Here is a 25,788-nt window from a genome sequence, read left to right on the forward strand (position 1 = left end):
TTATAGTTTGATGTTTCATGCATTTATTTATCCTTTATGTTTTTCTTCTAATTTTTATTTTCTATATATACATATTTTTAAAATCACTAATGTCATTTTCTCTCTATTCGCCTTTTGTACTCCTTAGTTATTATAACGCAACTCCCTCCTTGAGAAAACGAAATGGCGGCTGAAGAACAAATTACTATTCTTACAGAGATACTTAGAAGGCAACAGGTTTTACAGCAACAAATGAACGAACAGAACCGCCTACGTGAACAGAATAAAAACTTAGCTCTCCCAACGTATAGCGCGAAGATTGAAGAGGACGTGCTCGATTATATTGAAGACATTAATCGAGAAGCTGTAGCAGGTGGGTGGGATGACAATCGTAAGCTTCACTTAGCTAAGGGAACCTTACGAGGAATTGCAGCAGAGTGGCGCTGGCAACACGACCTTGAAATACCGGCAGACTGGAATGGCTGGTCGACCGCTCTTTGCACCGCTTTTCGGAACGGTATAGTTTTGTGGGAGTGGAAAACGTAGTAACGTAAGCGTAGTAACCGCACATGTCCAGCGAAAAGATGAATCTGCTCCACAATACGCCTTATCGAAAGCAAAACTCCGTCGTCATTGTTCCTTTCAAATCACCGAAGCTGATTTTGTTCCCAAATTTAATTCAAGGGATTCATTTTCAACAATTTCATGTCGTTCTTTTACAAAATCCTCCCAATTCAGTCGTGGCCTTCATACAAAGTTTCATACAAAGACACCAATATTACCTCTTTGGAAATTCGTCTGGATGAACAATCATATGAGATATGTGCTTGTTCGCTAGAATTGATCGAATTGAAAATTCGACTGAACAAGAACTCAAGAGTTGTAAACTATACCACGTCCAACCAACAATATCGACGACCTGAGAACATGCTAAATAGAGAACGCAGGTGTTTTAAATGCAACAACCTAGGCCACATGCGAAACGATTATCCACTCAACGATAACCTGCGATCGGGAAACGAACAAGACGGACCCGTGGACCAGGCACGGGTCGTCGCGTCGCTACGTCGCTAACTTAAAAAACAGCATAGAGGCCCTGGTAGACTCAGGAGCTACCACAAGTGTATTCAAATTGTCCACAATTGCTTCACTACAAACTACCCAATCTTTCCTAATGCCACTCAAGCTGGCTGATGACCGTTATACCGAAGCCGTAGGAGAAACAGATGTTGCTATCCGCTGGTACCACACAGTGGTGAATCTTAGAATTCCAATACTTGAGAAACTCTCCCATGATCTAATACAAGGGGCCGACTGGATACGGAAAATTGAGGAACTTCCATCTACCCTTCAAACGGAAAGAGGTAAGTGAGGCCACTCGCCCATTATAATAACACCACCCTTCCATTGGATGACGAACCCTCATCTATGTTACTGTCGGTCGCTCAACTAACTATTCTACCACCGTCCACCCTAGTGTTTGTACCCACAACCTGTCTGATTAACGACGAAAATAGTTTTACTCAATACCAAAACAAACACTGGGTTGTAAAACACACGTATTCTGCCGAACCCGGCGCAGAATGGGTGATCCCTAACTGTATCCTAACAGATATCACTGACCACTTTTATGTACCTGTCCTTAACTCATCTCTTCAACCGATTACTTTTCACACCGGCGTAAGAATTGCCAAAATTTAATCTTTTCATGCACAGACGTGGCCAGAACTAAAGGAAGAAACAATCTGCAACTTTACAGAAGGCAAAACTGACAAAGAAATTCGTGAGTTCCTGTTAAAACCATTAGAAAGGATTCCATCGATCTATCGTCATGAAATGACCAATTTGCTCTGCAAATACAGTACACCTGAGTCCATAAATATCTACCCCCAAAAAAAGGTGCGAAAAAAAAGTACCGCAACAAAATTGGTTTGGCGCTTACTGTCATTGTAAGCTGATTGAAAGTATGCGTAGAGTTAGAGATACCTTTTTTCGTCGCAAAATAAATGAGAAGGATGGGCGATATGCATATTTTTTAAGCCATACAAAAGCTTTACAAAAATTAAAATATTGTATTTCAAAGGAATCAAATGATAATTGCAATATTTCAGAAAAACAAGGAAGTCAAATAAATTATAACTTAATATTATGGCAGCTGGCAGACAAGAATAAAGGTGAATTTTTAATCAGAATCTAGTCCAACCACCTTGTGCATCAATAACACTTTGAAGACGAATAGGCATACTTTCAATCAGATTTTGAAGATACGCTTCATCAGTCACAATTTCCCCCATTCATAGCTAACCAAATCAAATAACTGGTTTGCATTATTTGAGTCCCGGGCGTGAAAGGGCATTCCTTCGGGAGTTCTCGAATTTGTCAGTTTACAGACAAGGTATCCCCAAACGTTTTCGATGGGGTTCATGTCCTCACCTTTCGTAGGCCAGTCGAGCGCAATTAGCTGTGGGTGTTGAGCTAACCAATTTCTAGTATGAATTGCGTTATGAATCGTCGAACTGAAATAAAAAGACCTTATTAATAGATAAATTAAGTGAAATTTTTATCGAGTTTTACTTGTCTTGCACGAACGTGACGGGCTCTCCCGCTGGGAAAACTTCTTCAGCGTATGGAAGTAAAACTCCTTCCAACACGTTTGTCACGTATTTTGCGGATGTCAAGTTGTTCATAACACGATACAGGGGAGTGAGTCCACCCAACCACATCCCTCCCCAAACACTGACGATCATTCTCCCACTTCGCTTGATTGAATAAATATTTTCTCTTGCGAATCTTTTATTTGGTAATCTACGAACTCGTATTTGGCCGTGCGATGCTGACGACCACGATTTCTCGTCCGTGAAAACCATCCAGCGCCAAAATTCCAATGGATAATTGACGTATCGTCTCGCAAAGTGAAGTCACGCAGCTCGATGTTCATCCGAAAGAATATCCTTTATTGCTGCAACACGAGAGGTTATTCCTGCATTTGTTAGACGTCGTGATATAGATTGTTTGGATAAGTTGCCAAGACCAACTCTTCCAGCAAAATCTAGTGAATTTTCGAAGTTGTTCATGGTCGCTGTCATATTATGAAACAACTTTTAAACTTTTGATGAAAGAGTCGTGACATATTATAGTAACCTGAACAAGCCAGTAAGAAGTTTTCGTCTTCTGTTGTCAAACTTGGTCTTCCGTCCGAATTCACCTGGAGTTCTAAATGTCTCTTTTCATTGTATCGTTTTATCCAAAGTTGGACTGATTTTTTATTGATATTTAAAAGTTGCACAATTCTGTCCTTTTCAACTCCATTTCGATGAAGCTGAATTGTTTTGATGCGAATGGCTGGAGTTGAACGATAAGTATTTCGATGAAACTCGGGCAAAGGCTCTATAAAGCGCTCCACTACACGTGCCATTTTCAAGACAATTGGGCCGGATATTCTCTTAAAATAACCAGTGTCAACCATTTTCATTTTTCTAACCCCCACCCCTTATTTTTGTGACGAAAACATGTTTCTTACTCTTTGTATACTCGCTATGCCGATGCGTAACACTATGCGCAAAAACAATTTTGCAGCGGTAGACGGTTTTTATATTTCGCGCCTTTTTTTGGGGGGTAGATATTTATGGACTCGGGTGTACAGTATCCTGCACAAAAAGGTGAACACCGATTTATTTTGAAAAAGCCATCTGTGGGTAGAAAATATTAATAGTTAACCTTTTTAACGAGAGGTAGGGCGGTTTTGGCGCAAAATCATCATAAGGGGGGTTGGGTAATGTCAGTCCAGACACTTTTTTTTCCCCTCTGGAAAAAAGTGTAGACTGTATTATCGGTAGACTCCCCTACCCCCCGGCTAAGTAAAACAATTTTTACAATACAAAATAGATTCTTTCCCCTACTCGTTATTGTCATTATCGGGTCGGGTAATCGGGTAACATATGAAAACAGCAAATTATTTATCCGCGTTCAAAGTTTGTTTACGTTAATGGTGTTCAGAGCAGAACTAGCTAATGAATATAATTGAATATTTTTCATTGATGAGATATATTATATTAAAAATATCTAAACAAGTATTCATATATAATTCGTAAAAGATTTTACTATTTTCATGGCTACAATAATTTTATATATATTTATATGATCCAAGACTAGAACGCGGATCTCCCGCGTCGCCGACGAAAACGTATCCAATAAGCCACCAACAATTTACTAACAGACAGCTAGCATACTGATAAAAATAATTTGGTGTTTCCATATGCTACCCGATTACCTCACCCGATAATGACAATAACGAGTAATGGAAAGACTCTGTTTCGTATTGCAGAAATTGTTCTACTTAGCCGGGGGGTAGGAGAGTCTACCGATATACAGTCTATACTTTTTCCAGACATTTAATACCTAGGGCCAAAAACAGGTGTCTGGACTGACATTACCCAACCCTCCTTATGATGATTTTGCGCCAAAACCACCCTACCTTTCCTTAAAAAGGTAAACTATTAATATTTTCTATCCACAGATGGCATTTTCAAAATAAATCGGTGTTCACCTTTTTGTGCAGGAAACTGTACCTACCAGAACTTTTTTAGAAGCCTGAGAGAACCTTATGCAAAAACGTCGTTTTTGCGGTTCTTATATATATAGTATTCTATTACTCTGGTATAACTGAGAGCACTGAAAGCACTGAGAGAACCGCAGAAACGGCGTTTTTGCATAAGGTTCTCTCAGGCTTCCAAAGAGTTCTGGTAGGTGTTGTATAGCAATTTTTTCCATCACGAACTTTCTTTGTCCTTGAAATCTACCACCGTCGGTAAACACCATATCGACACCAGAGATCATCAACCCATTCGATTTTTGCCCTACAGAGTCAGTAACATGGAAAGACGTGCCCTCTAGTCTGAAGTTAAAGAAATGCTTGAATCTGATATCATCAAACCGTTTTCTAGTCCATGGCCATCCCCTGTTGTGATGATTCCAAAAATAGGTGAATTTTAACGATTGAATAGTGTCCTACTATCGACGTTTCATTGATGGGTTTGCTTCACTTGCTTCACCACTGTATGACCTTCTAAAGAAAAATACGCCTTGGAAATGGGATAGATGCCAAGCCCTAGCTTTTCAAAAAGTCCTATTGGTGAACGCCCCTGTACTGATTCATCCGATTTAAGAAAATATTGATGCTAGTGGACTAGGACTTCTTGATGATTTCGGAGTGGTCTTGATGCAGCTGTCTACAGAGGGTTTTCACCCTATTTCTTACATCATTCGACACCTATCATCTGCCGAGACAAATTATCACTCGAATGAACTGGAATGTCTTGCTTTAGCGTGGACTCTGTCGAACTTTCGTCACTACTTGTATGGACAGTCATTTTGAGTTAAAACTGATAATAATGTGGTCCGATGGCTAGCCCAGAAAAAGACATTCGAGGGAAACTTTCCCGATGGATTCTGCAACTTCAAGAATTCGATTTCATCATTGAACATAAAAATGTACCGAAAATAGGGTAGCTGATGCCCTGTTGCGTCAACCCGTGGCTGAGGAAGAACCTTTACCCAACGATGAACGTCCGTTTCAACCAGCCTCAAGAAACTTTCTGAAAACTCAGAAATTTGTAACATTCGTCAGTACTCCAAAGAAGAGTTGGCATTCTGGCAACAAGGTGATGAAACAATTCGTGTCCCGCTACATTAATTGTTAGATTTTCAGACAGATTAAAATTCAAACCAAGTCAAGAAAGTCGGAAAGCCTGATGACAGGTTCCACTTCCCACAAAGCACACTTCTGCCGTCGGATGTCCTATTAAAGGCCGAACATCCGTTTGATATCCATGTACTCTAGGAGTAGTTCCAGGGATGTCCGTCGGATAGAAACAATTTAAGTGCAAATTGATGTTCTGGAACGGAGATTGGCGACAGCAAGATTCACCTGAGAACGATACAGGAACAAGTCATCGACCAAGTAGCACACATACCTAGTCGACCACATACTATCAGCTTTTCAAGAATTTCCGCCTGGTCTACCTTGTAGTCGCTCGAAGCCACGGTACTGCATCGCAGAACTCTGCTCGACGCCGACACCCCTTCACGAGAGCAGCCATCAAGACCATTGCCCATCATGCATCCAGCCTGGGGGCCTTCCATTGGGGACGGCACGTCTTCGGACACGTCCCCTGAGCCCCAGCCTGCTACTGGTAGTTCAAATCTTTCTCATGGCGACTGCTGTATTCATTCACGTACCCCGAGCTTCACAATTCAGCCGTTTTATAGAAACCCAAAGAACTAGGTTCGCTTTAAGGCTAAATTTTGGGCCTTATACGAAAACGAGTATAACGGTTCTCCTGCTCTCTTGTTCATGCTAGAAGAGCTACTGTCTAAGGAAGACAGGAACGAGATCTGTGAATGCCTCGCTGATGGATCGATGTATTCTGTGATGTGGGAACGTTTCGACGCAGTTTACGACCGCACAGAAGTCATGGATCAGACATACCTCTATGATCTGCTGCAAATTTTCCCTTTGAAGACCCAAGACGCTGCTAGCCTCAAGGTATTCGCAAACCGGTTATTCGGAGCAGTGACGACACTTTCACAATCAAGATATGCGCATGAACTTCACAGTCTTACCACCCTAATGGTCATCGAAGCGAAGCTGACAACATACCTGAAGGAGAAGTGGAACTGTTACGATCTTAACTCCGTACTCTGGAATTTACTCTCAAAAAAGGCAATTAAATAAGTCAAACGCAATAGTTGTATTCTGCCTTTCACTTGAGAATCGCACAATGAAGCAAAAAAAGGAGACACGCGAAAAGGGAATGGAAAATAGTCTACGAGGGGAAGCCAGCAATAAGCAAAGCGCCCTCCTATAGTCCTGTCGCTCAGACGGTTTACCATCTAATGACCCATACAACAGGTAGACAAAGGCGTATGGCTAATTGACCCGCCATCTGGCAGAGACCAACACATAATAAGGGATGGGGATATTGGCGGGAGATTCAACTGTAACATTCGGCCCTTTTTGACTCGTTTGTTCTTAAGATTACAATTAAACACACATGTAAAAAAACAACGAAATCACAAAACAAATTAAAAACGTAACAAAAACCAACTAAATACAACATGAATACATATAATTTTCCCTAATAACTAACCCCACCCCCTACAAAAAAAAAGACAAAAAACAAAACCAAATTAATCTAATACCTTTCCCTTGGAATGCGACTAAATAATCAAAAAAAATGGAAAGAGATGATAGAGAAGGAAGATCGTGTTTAATGGTGGTCAGTGAAGTCCTTCATCCATGCTGGCCGTCTTGTTTTGCGACCGGTTCTTGTAGTTGTTGACCTCTCTTCCTTTTCTCTCTCATGTTCTCTTCTTTCTTCTTCTTCGTTTTCTCTCTCACAAACATTAGCTATCTCTCTGAGTTGTTCTTCGTCTTCATCTGGTTCGTCTATCCTGTCTTCTATTTCTTACTCGTCTTCATCCCACTCGTCGTCAACTCTACCATTGAAGCGACGAATTAGGCATACGTGGGCATGAAAATGCCGGAAAGAATTTTTTTTTCTTACAGCGAGAAGGTTGCTATGACTCGGCAACGTCGCCCCCCTCCCCTCCCTCTGATCACAGCGTCAGTTGGTCTCGTCTCGTTGGTAGAGAGAATACACGTCTGTATCGCTCTCGAATTCAGCCTCTTTCAGACTTCATTCTATGGCGCAGTTGATTGTTTTTTCGATCCTATTCATTCTCCCTGCTCTCAACACTCGATCCCTCAGTGTTTTGGTTCAGTTTTATTTTTATTCGTGTTGATTTCCCCGGCCCTTGGGTGCGCCCATTGCTGCTAACCCCCCTCCTCCCATTAACCAGCGTGGTTTGTGGGGGCCGCCATCTTGTTTTCCTTTGTCTCGTGTGGTGCATATGCTGTTCTTTTGTGGCCCTGAGTTATCCTATCCGCCGGTCATATTTGGGACGTTTGCTCACATTCACCCACTGTTTTACATATCTCATGTTTTTTTATTAGTTTTTTTTTGGTGATTCATTGTCGTGGCTATATTGAGGGGCCCGCATGTTGCGTGCCCGCCATTTTTTTCTCTGGCTTCGTTTCTCTCTTGGTCGTCCCTCTGGCTGAGAGTCCGGTTTTTTTTTCTCTTCGGTTTTTTGTTTTTCTTTGTTGGCCGTAGCTACTCCACGTCCACCCGTTCCACGCGGATTTCATCCCGCGGTTTAGTTTCTCCCACTATTCATCCCCCCATCGTCATTTATTTCCACATTGCCGTTTATTCTGTTTTCTAGTGTGCTGTTTTCTTGATTCACACCCTCGTTTCGACCACTCATATTGCCAATTCAACCTCACACGCTCTCCCCATTCAATTCATTTTTTTTTTGTGTTGCCTGCTCCTCGGCTTCAACGTTCATCTGCGTGTTTTCAATTCTCCCACCCAACGTGGTTCCATTCCCCCATTCATTTTCATTCCGCTGACGTGTTCGTCCTTCGCCGGTGCCTCCCTTCGTGCAGTGTCCAGTGGTTCTCTTGTGTCACCCAGGTCTTGAGTTAATCCGTGCCCCGCCATGCCTCCCAAGCCATTCAAGCCGTACGGCGTGCCACCTCCACTAGACATCGAGGAATTCAAAGACTCCTTCGAGGTCTGGCACCAGCAGTGGAAGATATTCCTTGCTCTGTCGACCATCAACACTGCACTCCCGCAACACGACCGACCAGAATATATTGCCAACATCTTGCTGTCCTGCCTCTCCAACGCGACGCTGAAGGCTGTGCTCACCATGGGTTTGGCGCCGCCTGAGCTTAAAGATGCAGACATCATTATCGGGAAGCTGCAGGAGAGGTGTAATGCTGGCCGCAATTGTCATGTGTGGCGCCAGAAGTTTTGATCCCGCGTCCAGCGTGACACCGAATCGGCCGATTCTTGGCTCAGCGACTTGCGCGATCTCGCGCGCAAATGCGAATTCGAAAAAGATTGCTGTGCGGCCTGCCAGAACACGCGCATTTTGGGCCAAGTTGTCTTTGGCGTTTTCGACGACGAGGTCCGCCGCAAGCTACTGGAACAGGGCGCCACTTTAACCCTGGATATGGCACTTACAATGCTCCGTACAGCGGAGGCCACCCGGCTCCAGGCGTCCACCATCAAACAGGGTGGTGCAGCCCCCGTCCACCAGTTAAAGACTCCGGCGGCCAAACCACCTACGGGCAAGCCGGCTACTCAACACCGGGATCAGCAGCGCGGACGTCCAGCAGCTCGTTGGCATCCGCCTGGAACTAAGCCGTATGGGTGTTGGAATTGCGGGTCAGCCTCCCGCCACGCTAAAGAAGATTGCCCCGCCTTCGGCAAGGAATGTCTTGGTTGCCACAAAACGGGCCACTTCCAGGCCGTATGTACCCAAGGCGGCAGTTCAACCCCGAAACCTGAGATGGCTGGCAGCATCACGATCCAGTCCATCATCCCTGAGGACATGGTCGAGCTTGGTGTCGTCCCAGCTTCCAGCAACTCTTCTATTGTCATCCGTGTACTCCCTGACTCTGGGGCGTCGATTGATGCGATCCCGGCCACTATGTTCTGGAGCCACTTCAAACACGTTCAACTAATGGATGGCGGACCAAACGCAGTCACGGCCACCGGGGCGGCTATTTCTTCACTTGGCCACTTCCCAGCCACGTTGACATGGTCCAGCGGGTCACTTCGTCCCGTGACCACAATCATCCATGTCCTACGTGACCTTCAACAGCCGGTGCTCTCCAAGGCGTCTCAAAAACAATTCGGCATGCTACCGGCTCAGTATCCGCATTCGTGCATGTTAGCTGCGGTTATGCCTCCGCCTTTGCCAGCCTCAACCCCAGTTGATGACGTCATGGCTACATTGCGCATTCTTATGGCGGAGTGCCCTTTGATTTTCGATGGAGTGTGCCGGCCCATGCGTGGCCCTCCATGCCACTTTCAACTAAAGGAGGGCGCAATCCCTTCTGCCATCCGTGGATCCCGTCCCATTGCAGTGCCTCTCATACCAAGGGTCAAACAGGAGCTGGACTCGCTGGAAGACCAAGGCATCATCAGCCAGGTGCCTGAGCCGACGTTGTGGGTCCACCCAATCGTTATTGTCCCAAAGGACGATGGCGGAATCCGCATATGCGGCGACTTTACGTCGCTCAACCGCTGCATCATCCGGCCCACCTTTGATTCCCCGACTCCGTTCCAGGCGGTCCGGACCATCCCGACGGGGATGAAGTTCTTCACAGTTATTGACGCCCTCAAGGGCTATCACCAGGTGGAGCTGGATGAAGAGTCAAGTGCCATGACGACGTTCTCCACTCCGTTTGGCCGCTACAGATACAACCGTCTCCCGTTTGGCGTCTCGTTAGCTGGCGATGACTACGGCAGACGTCTCGCAAACATTTTCGACGATTTCCCGAACTGTCGCCGTGTAGTTGAGGATATCCTGGTTTTCTCTGCCACTTGGGAAGAACATGTGGACCTCGTCCGTCGCCTTTTCCGCCTCGCCGCTGATCACCAGATCGCCATTAACGTTCGCAAGGTTGTCTTTGCTCAACCGTCAGTGTTGTTCGGTGGCTACGTAGTAGGCGAGAGTGGCTTCCGACCTAGCCCGGATTTACTGAGGGCCATCCGTGAATTCCCGGCTCCCACTTGTGTCTCAGAGATGCGAGCCTTCCACGGGCTCTGCCAGCAGGTTGGGAACTTTTCGGACGACTTGGCTCCCGTTCTTCGCCCTCTGGCGCCTCTACTTCGAAAGGATTTTGTATGGGAGTGGACGATGCAACACGAGAAGGACTTCAAAGCAGCCCGTGAGTCACTATCTTCATCTTCCGAGTTATCGTTTTACGACCCGGCTTCCCCAACCTCACTTCACGTCGATGCATCCCGCCTCCGGGGCCTCGGTTTCATCCTCCGACAACAAAAAAATGACGGCAGCTGGAATGTCGTGCAGGCAGGATCACGTTTCCTATCTGATGCAGAGTCCCGATACGCGATGATCGAGCTGGAATGCCTGGCCGCGGCTTGGGCTATGCGAAAATGCCGCCAGTTTCTCGAGGGCCTGCCCTCCTTCCAGCTCGTTACAGATCATCGCCCTTTGATTCCGATCCTCAACGATTACCACCTGGACAAGCTGGATAATCCCAGAATTTTGCGCCTTCGCCTTTCCATGCAGCGCTACTCTTTCGTCGCTGTTTGGGTGCCTGGGAAGAACAACGTGATGGCGGATGCCCTGTCGCGCTCCCCGGTCGATCGTCCTTCCGAATCCGACGAAATCGCGGAGGGCCCGCAGTCATTTTCAGCCCGCATCAGTTTGGTAGATACAATGGAGGGATCAAACGACGCCAATCCCGACGTGTTGCTGTCCTCAGTTGCAGCGGCTACCTCGGCCGATCCCGACGTGTTGCTGTCCTCAGTTGCAGCGGCTACCTCGGCCGATCCGGTTATGCTGTCCCTCCGCCAAACAGTCCTTGAGGGATTCCCGAACGAGAAGTGCAATCTTCCCCTTGAGCTTCGGCCATACTGGCAGGTTAGGAGCCAGCTGTCCGTCGACGACGCGGAGGGTCTCATCCTTGTCGGCCCCCGAGTAGTCATTCCGACTTCCTTACGTCAGGAGATTATCAGGCGCTTACTTCAAATGCACCAAGGAGCCACTAAACTCCGTCAGCGCGCCCGTCTCTCAATCTACTGGCCCTCCATGGACAACGATATCGTCGTGGCCGCAAAGTCCTGCCCATCCTGCACAGAGCGTCTTCCATGACATCCGGCGGAGCCACTCCTTCCCCATGCTCCGGCTTCCAGACCGTTCGAGTTTGTGTTCGTCGATCTAGGCGCATACCGCGGTCGTGATTTTTTAATTGTGGCCGATCAGTTCAGCGGTTGGCCTCAAGTCTTTCCGTTCCCGGACACCAACACGTCAACGCGACGGGTCATCGACGCCCTCCGTTCATTTTTCACGTGTGGAGCCGGAGCCCCGGTGAAACTGTGGTCGGATGGAGGACCGCAGTTCAAGTCCGACGAATTTCTCGCCTTCCTTCACGACTGGGATATTAGTAACGGCCGTTCATCGCCCCACCATCCCCAGTCCAATGGCTACGCGGAATCAGCCGTCAAATCGATGAAGAAGCTCATCGCAGGCTCTTGGTCGTCAGGTTCGTTCGACCCGGACAAGTTTGGCAAGGCTTTGCTTCTCTTCCGCAACGCGCCTATGTCGGGCGGAGCTTCACCATCGCAGATTGTTTTCAGCCGCCCAACGCGCGATCTCCTTCCCGCACACAGGCGTTCATTCGCTCCGGAATGGCAGCAAGCCGCTGAGGTATTGGAGAAGCGGGCTCAACGTGCAAAGGAACTACAAATTCAGCATTTCAACCGTTCCGCGCACCCCTCCCACCCCTGGTGATTGGCGACAGCGTGCTCATCCAAGACCATAAGTCAAAACGTTGGTCCACTCCTGGAGTCATCGTTGAGATGGGGCCATTCCGGGATTACCTCGTCAAAACGCCAGCTGGGCGGCTGTTCCGCCGCAATCGGCGTTTTCTTCGGGTCATCTCCCCCAAATTCCGCAGCCACAACCGCCAGCGAGCACTTCAACTACGACTTCCCCCGTCCAGCTGCCGGGTCTGGCCCCTCCGACAGCGCCTTCATCCACTCCCCGTCGTTCGCGTCGCCTGGCCGCCAAGATCGCTTCTTAGTTTATTATTGTGTCTATTTGGTTGTATGCTCTCTCGTCCGTTCTCCTTTGAGTCCATCCCCTCTTACGTCAGCTTGGACACCCGCTCTTGTTTCCTAATTCAGCAATTACCCCTTATCTTTTTGCTCCCCGTGTTTTGGCCCTGGGAGTGTTTTCTTGCCGTGGGTGTTCCACGTTACAATTCAGAAATTCTTTTCCATTCATGTACGGGGAAAAAGACATGCTATGACTCGGCAACGTCACCCCCCTCCCCTCCCTCTGATCACAGCGTCAGTTGGTCTCGTCTCGTTGGTAGAGAGAATACACGTCTGTATCGCTCTCGAATTCAGCCTCTTTCAGACTTCATTCTAAAGGTCTTCTACTAAAAAGGTCGTAGCCGATACTTTCTTGACGACTTGAAACGGGCCGGTGAATTTGGGAAGAAACTTCTTTGTCAGACCTTTCTTACTTGGCCGGCGATGGACGAGGACTAGGTCACCGGGGAGAAGTTCGAACTCACGCCTGCGTTTATTGTCGACTCGTTCCTTCACGGTTCGTTGGTTCTTTAAAATTTTCCGTCGAGCTGCTTCTCTTAATTTATGAACCTGCGATAGAAAATCAATGTGGCTCTCTTGCTCTTCAGCTGGCTATGGAAAAAGACGTTCAACGGGCAAGACTGGTTGGCGACCGTTCACCAGCTCGAAAGGTGTGATCTCGGTAGTTGCTTGACGCGCAGTGTTGATTGCGTAAGCGGCTGTCACCAGATGCTTGTCCCAGTCATTGTGCTGTACGTTGATGAAGGCACAAAGCGCAAGTGTTGAAGTCCGGTTAACGCGTTCCACCAGGCTGTTTGTTTCTGGATGTTCGGCTGTTGCTTGAATATGATGAATTCCCCACTGTGTTATCAATTCATAAAATAATTCAGATATAAAACATGATCCCTGATCGGTAACTATCCTTTGGGGTGTTTCGTGCTGGTATAGTATGTTCGATTCTAAGAAGATTGTCACAAAATTGGTTGATGTGCCCGGAAAAGGCACCATTTCAACGCATTTGGTTGAGTAGTCGATGCAAACTATGACGTGTCGATGACCAGCACTCAGTGTTTCTTTGAAGGGTCCAAGATGGTCGACGCCAATTAGCTGGAAAGGAGATGATGGAGGTTCGATAGGTAGAAGTTTGCCGACTGGAAGACCAACAGAGTGTTTGTGTTCTAAACAAAAGATACATGAATTTACAAAATTTGTACACTCGTGCCACCAAAACCTACTTCTAATTCTAAACAGAGTTTTTTCTACCCCTTGATGCCCGGATGACGGAGTATCGTGACATGCCTCGAGAACTTGTCTTCGAAGAATGGAGGGAACTACAAGTAGAAACTTTTTACCACTATTTGAATTAATTTTATACAGAAGTTTTACCCTGATGACAAAACCATGAGAAATCTTACTGGGTGCTACGGATTGCAAGAAAGTGAAAATTGGTCGCAACTTGTCGTCTTGCTGCTGCAAGAGGGCAAGTTCGTGCCTGGCAACAGGTTTTTGAGTAACCATTACTGCAACAAGTGCGTCCTTTGTCCCAGAATCACTCGTTCCCGAACAGGATTCATCAGGACTCCTTGACAAAGCGTCTGCCAATTGATTATCTACACTTTTGACATGCTCTATGTCAAAGGTAAACTTTTTTAACTCCATGATCCATCTTAAAAATTTACCTTTTACCTCCTTTTATTCAACATCCACTTTACCGCTGAACTACCTGTCTTAATTGTAAAGTGTCTACCGTATATGTAATATCTCAGCTTTTTCAGACCCCATACTACTGCGAGGCACTCCAAATCGTTGGCGTGATACTATTTTCCGGATCCGTTTATTTCCTACTAATAAAGGTGACGAGCCGCTGTCCATTGCCTGAATCTTACAAAAGAACTGCGCTAAGAACTATTTGACTTGCGTCCATTTGCACAGTCACCTTTAACGCCTCATCAAAGTGTGACAGTACTGGTGCTGACGTCATTCTGCTGATGATTTCTTTCTTTGCCGCTTCTTGTTTATCCGTCCAATTCCACACAGAATTTTTCTTCAATAACGAGTGTAGGGGTTGTACAATTGTGGTGAAGTTGGGAATAAAGCGTCGATAGAATGATGCAAGGCCCAGGAATGGTCGGAAATATTTCAAATTTTTGACTGGCATCACTGTTAGTGCCCGAACCTTTTCAGACTCCGGATGGATCCCTTCCACGTTAATCGCATGACCTACGTGAGACACTACTGAAGCTCCAAAAAACATTTATCTACATTAAGGGTAAGGTTCGCGCGCTCTAGGGCTTTAAACACCATGTCGAGACGAGCTAAATGTTCATCAAACGTCTTACCAAATACTAAAATATCATCGAGGTAAACCAAGCACATGCTCCATTTTAAACCTGCTAACACTTTATCCATAAGGCGTTGAAAAGTTGCTGGGGCACAATTGAGACCGAAAGGGAGACGAACGAAGGAATACAGTCCATCTGGAGTGATGAACACTGAATTTTCTTGGTCCTTTGGGGCAACTGGCACCTGCTAAAACCCGCTGGCTAAATCTAAACAAGAAAAAAAATTAGCTTCTGCTAGACGATCTAGAACATCGTCTATCCTTGGCAAAGGGTACACATCACGTTTGGTTACCGCATTTAACCGAAGGAAATCAACGCAAAACCGATAGTCACCCGTTTTAGCCTTCTTAATCAGAACCACTGGTGAGCTCCAAGGGCTGTGCGACTCCTTTATGATTCCATCCTCCAGCATTTCTTCCACTTTGTCAGCGATGATGCATCTTTCAAACGCAGAGACTCGATAAGGGTTGCACCTGATTGGACTGGCACCTCCCGTGTTGATCAAATGCATTGCCTCTTGGGTATGTCCAATTGCCCTTTTCGACGTAGGAAAACATCGATTCCAACGCTTGAGCACACTGAACATTCTCTCTTGTTGTGATTCACTAAGCTTTTCTCCAAGTTTGACACGTGATTCCAGTTGAGAAGAATGTTTGTCAACCGGAATATTAAAACACACCACGTCTTCCAGCTCTACATCGTCTGAGACGTTCGAAATAACTTTCTGTTAAGTCTGTATTAGAAAGAGGCAGAATCCATACACGAGCGAATTACCGGCACACCTTACACACACCTCTATTCAGCTCACTCTGAGTCCCATCGCTCCCTTCCGTCGGCTGTTTCTCACAGCGCCACTCGTGGCTGAGTCATAACATTCCCTTTTTTTCCTTTTGATAATGAAACTTGAATACGTCTGCGGGGGAACAAACGAGTGCCGTGGAAAAGGGGAGAAAACATGGGGGTCGTGCTAAAACGAACTACCAGTTCAAACATAAACGAAAAACTAAGCGAGAATATACTAGTGAATCGATACATAAGGCATACGATTGATTAAGAGGTTCGGAAAAGTGGGGGCCCGAATTCAATGCGAGGTCTTTGTTTAAGACATGGGGGGAAAATGATGGTTTTATGCGAACGAACAAATATGGGTATCTATGGGGTGGAAAAAACCCAGTACCTTTAGAAGGGAATGCCGGAGGGCACCACGCGGCCGAATACTCGAGAACGAATACGATGGGAAAACCACACGACCCTGACGAAATGACGGAATTTTTTTTTTGGGGGGGGGGAGTAGCAGGATGAAAACGTAGGTAAGTTACAACTGCGCTAATCCTACCAACTGCGCCATGTTAAGACTTGCTGCACAAAGTATAAAGTCTGTATTAGAAAGAGGCAGAATCCATACACGAGCGAATTACCGGCACACCTTACACACCTCTATTCAGCTCACTCTGAGTCCCATCACTCCCTTCCGTCGGCTGTTGCTCACAGCGCCACTCGTGGCCGAGTCATAACACTGTCTCCCCGTCTAACTCAACGGAACAAAAAACTTGGTGACGATGAATTTGAATGTCAGTAGACGAGCAGTTCACCACCGCGATCTTAACTTTTCCCTCCTACATTACTGAACACAATGTCTACCACACTTGTTGGTATGACCCACTCCTTTCCCGGTTTCGACGAAAGATTAAATTTAACGATTCCCGTTCCCGATACTTCCGTTTGTAGTGCTCCCATAATAAATGCTAGAAAATTGTGCGGAATAGTATGGTTTCCCACCGCTTTCAAAGACAGCGTGTCGTGATTCTTTGCCGGAGAGTGTTCGGCCAACGATTCTATCCATTCGTCACTAATGACCAACTCGTCATTTGACTGCTCCTTTCCTTTACTAATCTTCTTCCTCTGTCGTTTTAATCCTTTCTTCACTCTACCCACTTCTTGCTTGCCCTCACTAGCCTCTTCATCCCCAATAATTTCAATTCTATTATCTTTAACTATCAAACTAGCTTTACTTTTCACTATCCAATCTGTTCCCAAAATGAACGCAAAGGTGCCATCCTCAAGACTGTTACCGTGTTAAGTTCCACTAATATACCCTTCCATTTTACGTTTACTTGCACCGTTCCCTGAATTTTAACAAATTTATTATCTACCCCTTTTAACTTACCCATCAAAATTCTAATATCTGGTTTCAAAAATTTACGCACTACACTTAATCTTACTGCACTTACAATCGCTCCCGAATCGACCAGTGCAATTACTTCTCCAATATATTCTAGCCAAACTTTAATTAAGGGAAGTGCTGGCCGATGTTTCAAACAAAAATACTCATTTAAGCTGGCCATTGCCCCCGTGGGCCGGTCCAGGCGTTTTTTGATGGACGGAAACGTGGATGTGGCCTTTGTACCACCTCCTCGTGGGGCAACGTTCGTTGCTGGACCTATTTGCAAACGTGAAATTGAGGCCGATAATTGATTAATTAACTTATCACCGAAGTTCACAAAAACCTTTTCTATATCCAGAACAACTGTTGAAGGTGGTGCAGTATGAAACGTTGGGTTGACTAGGTGCAGTGACTGTGCAGAGGGTAAGGTAGATGTTGGAACCTGCAGTCCCATCGATGGCAAACCAAGCTGCTTCAATTCCCGTAGCCTCGTCAGAAACGTTGGAAAAACCGCCGGCAGTGGTAAAGTCAGCACTGCAACGTGAATCGGATTGCGCAGTCCTCTCAGCAACATCTTAATGATATCGGCATCCGGAAGCGGAACTGGCTACCGTTGACAGAGTCTACGCTTGTCCAGCGCATACTCTAGGTCGGACTCTCCTGGCTTCTGAATCCTAGACTCCACCAAAATGCTCCATTACATGAAAGACAACGTTTTTACAAAATTACCCACTAATGCTTGGGACCACAGCTGCCATGTAGCATAGTTATTGCCCGTCTGCGAGTGCCACTGAGCGGCGGTATCTAGAAGACGCGTGGCTGCAACCAGAAGGCGGTTTTCTGCATTCCATCCCTCCAAGTCCACAATTCTGTTGATCTGGTCAACGAAATCCTGCGCATCCTCGTCAGCCCGTCCTGAAAAATGTTGAATGGTATTAATGGCCGCGGCCGGGCTAAAACTGCGACGGGTGCCGGTGCTGCGATCGGGAATGCTGCTAAAGGCACCTGGGGTTGTGCGTTACCCTGTTGTTGTGCGTTGATGATGCCCACAAACTGATTCATCTGATTATCTCGTTGTTGACCCCCAGTCTTCATAGCTTCCGTCAACCTGGTCAACGCCGTTAGGAGAGCCACATAATCTAACGGAGCTGCCTCATCCATCCTAGCCGCATCTCCTTGTTCTGGGTGAGGAGGGAGATCTACTTAGATTCCTGGGTTAGGGCTATCAGGTCGTATGCGTCTAACGCGTTGAAAACGAGGGATCCCCTGTGGTGGTGCAGGTAAAAGACGACTAGATCTAAGATAATATTGGTTGCCGTCGCTAGATTCACGTTCAAAGCCCCTGAAAGGTTCTAACTCAGGATCGCTATCCGACATGCAGCAGTAGTGGACAAATGAAGACTTTAAATTTCCTCTCCCTTCAGCAAAACAACAACAAAAACTTAGTGGGTACAACGAGAAATCAAATACAAAACATCCAAATCTTACGAAATTACCAGCAAAAAAAAACTAGGAGTATTATACAGATGAATCAATTAACACACAGATTACACAATTGATTTTTAAAAATTTCTTACAAAAGCATGTTCAACCTACTAGTGGGTGGTTTCACCCCGTACACAGAATAAATTGTCCCAATCGAGACAAATCACAAAAAAAGATGGCTTCTTCCGCTCACACTACTAAGAAAACAATACCCCAGAGCGGGAACGATTAAGGCGACTCTTCTGACACCAATTGTTACGATCTTAACTCAATACTCTGGAATTTACTCTCGAAAAGGCAATTCAAAAAGTCAAACGCAATAGTTAGAGTAACACGCAATAGTATAGAGAAAGGAAAAAACTTCATTTGCAAAAAAAAGAAAAATAAATCGCGTTAAAGGGATGGGAAATAATAGGAAAACCCGGACCTGTTCAAGGTGGGAACGGTCTCCCCTATTTACCGCAGCACGGGGTTGTAAGCCCATCCAGCTCTACGACCAAAGTTCGAGTTGTATTGGACGGAGCCGCTGAGTATGGAGGAACGTCAATCAACCAGAACCTGTTACGAGGACCCAATCTTCTCGTGGGCCTGCTCGGTGTCTTTTTACGCTTCCGACCGAACCTGGTACCAGTCGGTGCGGACATCGAGAAGATGTTTTACAGGTGAAAGTCCTAGTAGAAGATCAGGCGTCCTACCGTTTGTCTACCGGACGCCTGGCAGTAATCAAGCACCGTTAACGTACCCAATGACAGTCCACGTCTTTCATCAGTATCTTCCCCAACGACCTGTATCTTTGCTATCAACCGGACTGCAGACGATCATCGTGACCAGTATCCGGGGGCAGCAGATACCGTTCTAAGAAAATTCTACGTTGACAACTACCTTGAATCCTTCGATTCCGGATACGGGGCAATTAAATGGGCCCGCCAAATGAAGAAGCTCTTACAACTTGGCGGTTTCAATCATACAAAGTGGACATCCTCATCAAAGAAGGTGATATTGGTCCTACATGAGTTCGCCCTGGCTTCGCCAACACTGATCTGGAAAAACTGCCCATCGAGCGAACACTTGGAGTGATTTTGGACGGTGAGAAGGATATGCTAACGTTTAAGATACGAAAACAGTTCAACCATGACGTTTCACGAAACTGACATTCCTCAGTATTGTATCCAGTGTCCAAGATCGTTGGGACTCATCGCTCCTGTCGTTTTCTTGGTGAAGTCTCTTCTGCAAGACATATGGACGTACGAGAAAAGAATCGGCTGGGATAACCCAATACCAAAAGAATTAGACCAACGTTTCCACTACTGGTACGAGCATCTGGACAACCTGGAGTTACTGAAGGTGCCAAGATGTTTTCGACATCAACGGTGACGTTGGACGCAACAACACCTGCATGTATTCACTGATGCAAGCACAAAAGGATTTGGAGCTGGGGAGTTTTTCCGCTCCGTCTTCGAGGACCAGTCGATCAACATATCCTTCGTCATGACAAAAACCCACGTAACACCAGTAAAAGGCCTCACGATCCAAGATTGGAGTTGCAGGCTGCTGTAGAAGGCTTTATAGCTCTAGTAATCCGTCGGGAGCTCGGGATCGACCTACGTGAAGTCATCTTCCACACCGACTCTCAAACAGTATTGCGTTGAATACATTCACGCACATGCCGATTCGAGACCATTGTGAACAATCGTATTGGCAAGATTCTCCGAAACACAAATCGAAGACGATGGCGTCACGTTTTTAAAGTTAACAATCTCGTGGATCTGTTTAGTCGTGGCATCGACCCGGAAAATGTCCAAGAGTTGGTGAAATTCAACGAAGGTCCATCATTCCTGAGACTCGATCCGTCAGAATGGGATACTTGGGAATAAATTGCGGAGCCGGAAGAGACTGACATTATCGGGATTCAAGTCGTCGTCGTCAAAGCCGAAGACGTAAATCACACGATAGATGAGTGTGTGAGAAAATATTCCAGTCTATTAAAGATTCAGAGAGTTCTCGCTTGGTGTAGGAGATTCGCGACAAATGTCAGATCGAAGATGGGCGTTTACAAGCCAACCGTTGGAGAGTTGACGGCCGAAGAAATGTTGGCGTCATTAACCCTCTGCATTAAGCCCCAATCAAAAACTGGCATTCGCGGAAGAAATCTATGCCTTAAAGAAGAACCTGGAGCTGTAAGTCAAATCTGTGCACCTTCAGCCCCTTTCTGGACGAAATAGGACAGTTACGTGAAGGTGGACGTATACTGCAGGCTCTAGTCAATTATTCCACAAAATATTCCATCCTACTTCCAGCCGATCAACTCTTGACGCAACGGATTGTATGGGAGTACCATATGTGGAATCTTCACATCAAATCGGAAAGTTTGCTGCCGGATTTACGTTGGGGAGACCGTTCCCATATTGGACACTGTCCCATGTTACCCAGTGTAAAAAAAAAAGATAAAATCGTGATACAATTTTTTTTCTATTACGGTGTGATTATAATAACTTTCCGCACATGGTGCAGAAATTTGAAACACTTATTTCAATTACGTTTATGGGTTGTTAATAAAATAAGAATCCGTGCGAAAAATTTGCAATTTTTTAAAATCTTTTATTCATTAAATTTATTTTTAAGCTACATTTATTCATATTTTTTATTATAATATTTACGTTTGTTTATTTTAAGTAACTAGCTGACTTATTTAAGGATGTTGTCTGAAAAGAAAAAAAAATTATTCCTTCTAGTTTATGAGATCTAAAAATTTTCCCAAATCTTATTTTTTGGGGTCATATTGGACATAAACCGGGGATAAGATTAGCCAATTAGTGGGAGTGTTATGGGAGGGGCCAAGTCATGGCGCGAAAATTTGAATTTAGCTATATATCAATTTAAGGAAGGCACTGTAGGACTAATACATTGTTTTGCTAGAAATTTTCGTATCTTTTCTACGATTCAATTAAGCAAGCGTATAATTAAAAGGTTTTCACTTTAGGCTCTTTATTTGTGCAACAATCACACATCATATCACAACAAAACCTATATCACTTTCTTTGTTTTGATTAAATTAACTGACATTTACAATGTAAGGGACAAAAGGAAGCAAGTAATGCAAGAAACCCACATAACACAAGGCAGTCCGTCGGATGTCCGACAGATGTCGTGGTCGGATGTTGAGTACATCTTTTTTATATCCTCCGGACAGCCCGATATCCGATTTGGATGTCCTATGGATGTATTTTTTTGGGGTTTTGACCGCCCTCAACAGCGCCGTCGGACATTCTAAGGATATCCGAACGGGCTTTAATATGTCCCTATTTTGCCCCCTATTTGCCCTATTTTGATGTAAAATATTGGCTTCGGCGGTCATTTTCACTCATCCCTTTACCCTGTCTCCCCTTTTTGACCTTGACTACCCCAGGCGGTCTTGGCGGATTGGTCAAAAAGGGGAGACAGGGAAAAGGGATGAGTGAAAATAGCCGCCCCCTAGCAAATATCTTGCGGGGCAAAACCAGTTTTTCCCGGGTATTTTTCACCAGTTTTAAGATAAAACCCCGTGGTTTACCCCTGGTGAATAACCGCTTGTTTGCGTGCGGAAAACGGTTTAAAACTAGTATTTATAACCGTTTTAGAACCCACCTTCCATATAATACTGAGAGGTAGTACAGTGAGCAAAAGGTGAAGAAAATCGGTATTTTACTGGTGGTAACTACGATTTATAAACCAACCTTCCGTAAGAAAAAAGAGGTAACACAGCGAGCAATAAGGTGAGAAAAACCGGTAATTTTCTGGTAGTAACTACGACTTATGAACTAGAATTTAAAAATGGTTCCAGGTACCCTACTTTTTAAAACTACTGAGCTTCCCCTTCTTTTTTCAGATAGTTTACTATTAAGTTAAAAAGACGAAAATGGAATTGAGAAACCATCAGCGTTTATTGCGTTTTGTCTTTGCATATGAAACAACCTTAAATAAAACCAAAGTACGAGTAACTGCGAAAGGCAATAAATTATAAAATGACAATTTTCTGACTTTAGAACGACATTGGCAAAGAATAAACGTCAATTCAATAGGTTTGAAACGGTGTTGAATCTTCAATTACAAAGATCTGGTGCTCGAGCAAAAGCAGGCGGAGGTCTAAAATTAACAACTTCTTTTTCTAGAATAGTCATGTAGTAGTAGAGAATAACCGCGTCACTGTCATCATTTGCATTTGGAAGCTGAGGAGCATCTGCTGACGCATCCGTCTCCAAGGCACCTGGCACATTATTCTTCTTCCTGTAGTTTTTGGCATTGTATTTCCGGCAGTTTTTAATCATTTCAATTAGCCTCCGATGATCAACATTTGCAGTGTTCCGCGAAAGATTAAAAATGTCGAGAGCAACTAAAATAGAAAAAAAAATAGAAGGAAATAAGGGCTGTATGTAAGCGCAAACAAAAGATGCTTACCTCCTATAACTGAAAGCATATTCATCAGACCAGAGAGTCCGGGCCTTAAGTCATTGACCCGACCAACACTACGCCACTGCATTTTCTGACTAGTTTCGTCACATAAAAACAAACGATACGCCTGGTTTACAAAAGCGCCTATTGATTTGGACGCCTTATATCGCTCAGATATGAAGAAAACCTGTGGAGAACATAAGATAAAAAATTAATTTTGAAATTTAAAAGAAAATGAACAGCTTCTAACCATGCTTATTGCAATTGTTTTGTCCGAGAGAGCTGTGTTGGTAGCAATGAGTTTTTCTACTGTATCGCAAGAAACAATTCCGAAGTTGGACTCCACGATCCATCTATGGTAGTTGGCGTGCTTGGTAGCTTTTAAGGGCAAATCATTTTTGAAAGACTCCTCCATTCTTTTAGAAACGGAATCTAACTTTTCGATTACTGTACTTCCAAGCCCATCGAGCTTCTTTTCTACTTGCTCAATGGCTCTCATCAATGTCTGAACGTCGAATGATGAAAATGCCTGAGATGACTGATAGCCATTCAATTGCAGGAGATCGCCACCTGTGCGAAAAGGTTTCAATAATATAAAAACACTTGAGAGAAGCACGAAAATGAGGTTCAATTACCGTTTGCCCATGACAATGGAGTGTCATTATTTCTGTTCAAGCTACGTGTGTAAACAGCATCCAACCTCGTGAACTCATCACAAGTAGGAAAAGATGGAGGACTTTCCAACTCTTTGTCATGATGGCCAACACCTAGCAACAACAAAATAGTCAATGGAATACGAAGTAGTAAAGTGACGAAAATAAAATTTACCAATATTCGTTGAACGTGTTATAACGTCGTTGTTTTGAGTGCCATTCAAATATGCCCCATGTCCACGAGTTTGTGTTTGTGAAATGGACGGCAAAGCGTTGGAACCCTGAATATCAATATTATTCCGATTCTGCTCTTCTTCATCTTGTACGTGGCCTGTTTGCAAATTGAGACGACATATAAACATGAACATCATATATACATTCAATTAAATGAAAAAAAAAATAATCACTTGTAGACGGTAAAGGTGCTCCATTGTTGACCATTCCACTTGCTTTGTTAATAGCTCCACATAATGCTGCTTCAGTTCTTGTGCCAACATCATGCGGTTGTGGACTAGGAATAACGGACGGACGAAGAATATTGCTGCCGTCACCACTGCTACCATGGGGCGCCGGTACAGCTGCATTCGAAACTGGCATGGATGAGTTGTTCAATGAAACCAACTCAGAGTTGGTGGTGATGTTGCCCACACAAGCTCCAACATTTAAGTTCGTTGGGAAATTTTCGAAATCAAACGGGGTGTTCGACTGACAAGATCTTAAGCTTTGAGTCCTGATGGCAACAGCTGGATTGAGGTTGGAGTTGGACGATGGTGTCTCTATTAGAGAATTATTATTCGTTCTTCTTTCCTTGCCTTTTCCGGAAACCTTCTCTTCCAATGGACGCTTTTGAGCTGCCTTCCTTAATCCTCTGCCCAAAATACGATCACTGTCGGAAATAAAAGCGTCTGACAGTATGGGTTGACCATTAGCTGCAGCTTTGGCGGCCTTTATTGCTTTCGTAAATTTAACTGCATAAATAAACATTACGGTACAAACAGGTGTGTAGAAACAAATACATTAATTAACTTACCAACCTTGGTTTGGTTTAAAATGGCATGAATATCATATTCCATCCACGACTCGAATGGTATTTGGAATCTTCTGAATGTCTTCTCTCCCCAGTCAATCGGACTTTTACCCCCAACTGTGAATCTGGGTTGAGGATAAAGTAGATATTCCATGTTGCTCGAAATCCATCCAGTTGGGATAATACTCTGCACTTGTCGCTGTATGCGGTCTTCTCCACATTCCAGTGTGGTAACAATGAAAAACTTCACTTCACTCGATGAGTTACCTCCAAGTGGATGACTACCAACTTCAGGCAAAATTTCATTGTACGTTCCCTTCCAGAATTGCTGAATTCTTCCAACCTGAGATAGAAATCATTAGTTACAGTAAAGTGAACAAAAGTATTATCTTTCTAAAATTTCAAAGAAAAAGACCTGAAATGTTTCTTCGGCAGATGAAAACGAATCATCTTGTGGTTCATCACTGTCACCAGAGGATGCCATCTTCAATATAAAACGCTATATTATCCTGAAAAAGAACCATTAAGAAGTTAATTAACTGATTAGTTCTGCAATCACGTGTGAAACATGTGATTACCACGTGAGAAATTCACAAAAATCGAATGACGGAAAAAAGTAAAAATCAAACATGAAATATGTCATCTCACAATCAATTTATATTTTGAAACGTGAAGTTTAAAGCACAAATCACATATTTCGGTGAAATTTTACCTGAAAAATCGTCGAATTAGGTACTTAGAAAAATCACGAAATTTGAAATCGAAAGCAGGCTTAGGAACACACAAGTTTGCCACTACGTCACAAAATGGAGTTTCTGCACGCCACCGTTACTGAGAGATCTGGCATCTTCTTTATTATTTAAATCGGATATGAAATCCATTAAGTCTTGATGAATAAATTTTTAATAAATTACTGCATTTTAGTTCGATATAAGAATAGGAAATATGAATTGAAACAGATAAATCCAATCAGTTGGTCAAACGTAAGTGGCAACAATGATCCCTAGGA

The 25,788-nt window shown here is 44.6% G+C and overlaps 1 protein-coding gene and 1 pseudogene across 1 annotated transcript; both read right to left on the reverse strand.

Annotated features, from left to right (window-relative positions):
* Positions 1 to 2,257: 2,257 nt before the first annotated feature.
* LOC123470123 lies at positions 2,258 to 4,409 on the reverse strand (annotated as a pseudogene).
* An 18,160-nt stretch (positions 4,410 to 22,569) lies between these two features.
* LOC123469758 lies at positions 22,570 to 25,772 on the reverse strand. Its single transcript, XM_045169041.1, has 9 exons — positions 25,492 to 25,772; positions 25,195 to 25,288; positions 24,783 to 25,122; positions 24,160 to 24,720; positions 23,928 to 24,083; positions 23,735 to 23,866; positions 23,350 to 23,669; positions 23,106 to 23,286; positions 22,570 to 23,040 (listed from the first exon to the last, which is right to left on the reverse strand). The coding sequence occupies exons 2-9, from the start codon at positions 25,261 to 25,263 to the stop codon at positions 22,751 to 22,753; spliced, it is 2,049 nt and encodes a 682-aa protein (XP_045024976.1). The 5' UTR covers positions 25,264 to 25,288; positions 25,492 to 25,772; the 3' UTR covers positions 22,570 to 22,750.
* Positions 25,773 to 25,788: the final 16 nt, after the last annotated feature.

The sequence above is a fragment of the Daphnia magna genome, linkage group LG2 (genome assembly GCF_020631705.1).
Source record: "Daphnia magna isolate NIES linkage group LG2, ASM2063170v1.1, whole genome shotgun sequence".
NCBI classification, from domain to species: domain Eukaryota; kingdom Metazoa; phylum Arthropoda; class Branchiopoda; order Diplostraca; family Daphniidae; genus Daphnia; species Daphnia magna.

What these genes read in the sequence shown, in the direction of transcription:
- LOC123469758 (XM_045169041.1), bottom strand. Translation starts at nt 25,263, where the DNA reads ATGGCATCCTCTGGTGACAGTGATGAACCACAAGATGATTCGTTTTCA. An exon ending in CTGCCGAAGAAACATTTCAG is followed by an intron (nt 25,123 to 25,194) that starts GTCTTTTTCTTT and finishes TTTCTATCTCAG; the next exon opens with GTTGGAAGAATTCAGCAATT. An exon ending in TCCATTGTCATGGGCAAACG is followed by an intron (nt 23,670 to 23,734) that starts GTAATTGAACCT and finishes CTTTTCGCACAG; the next exon opens with GTGGCGATCTCCTGCAATTG.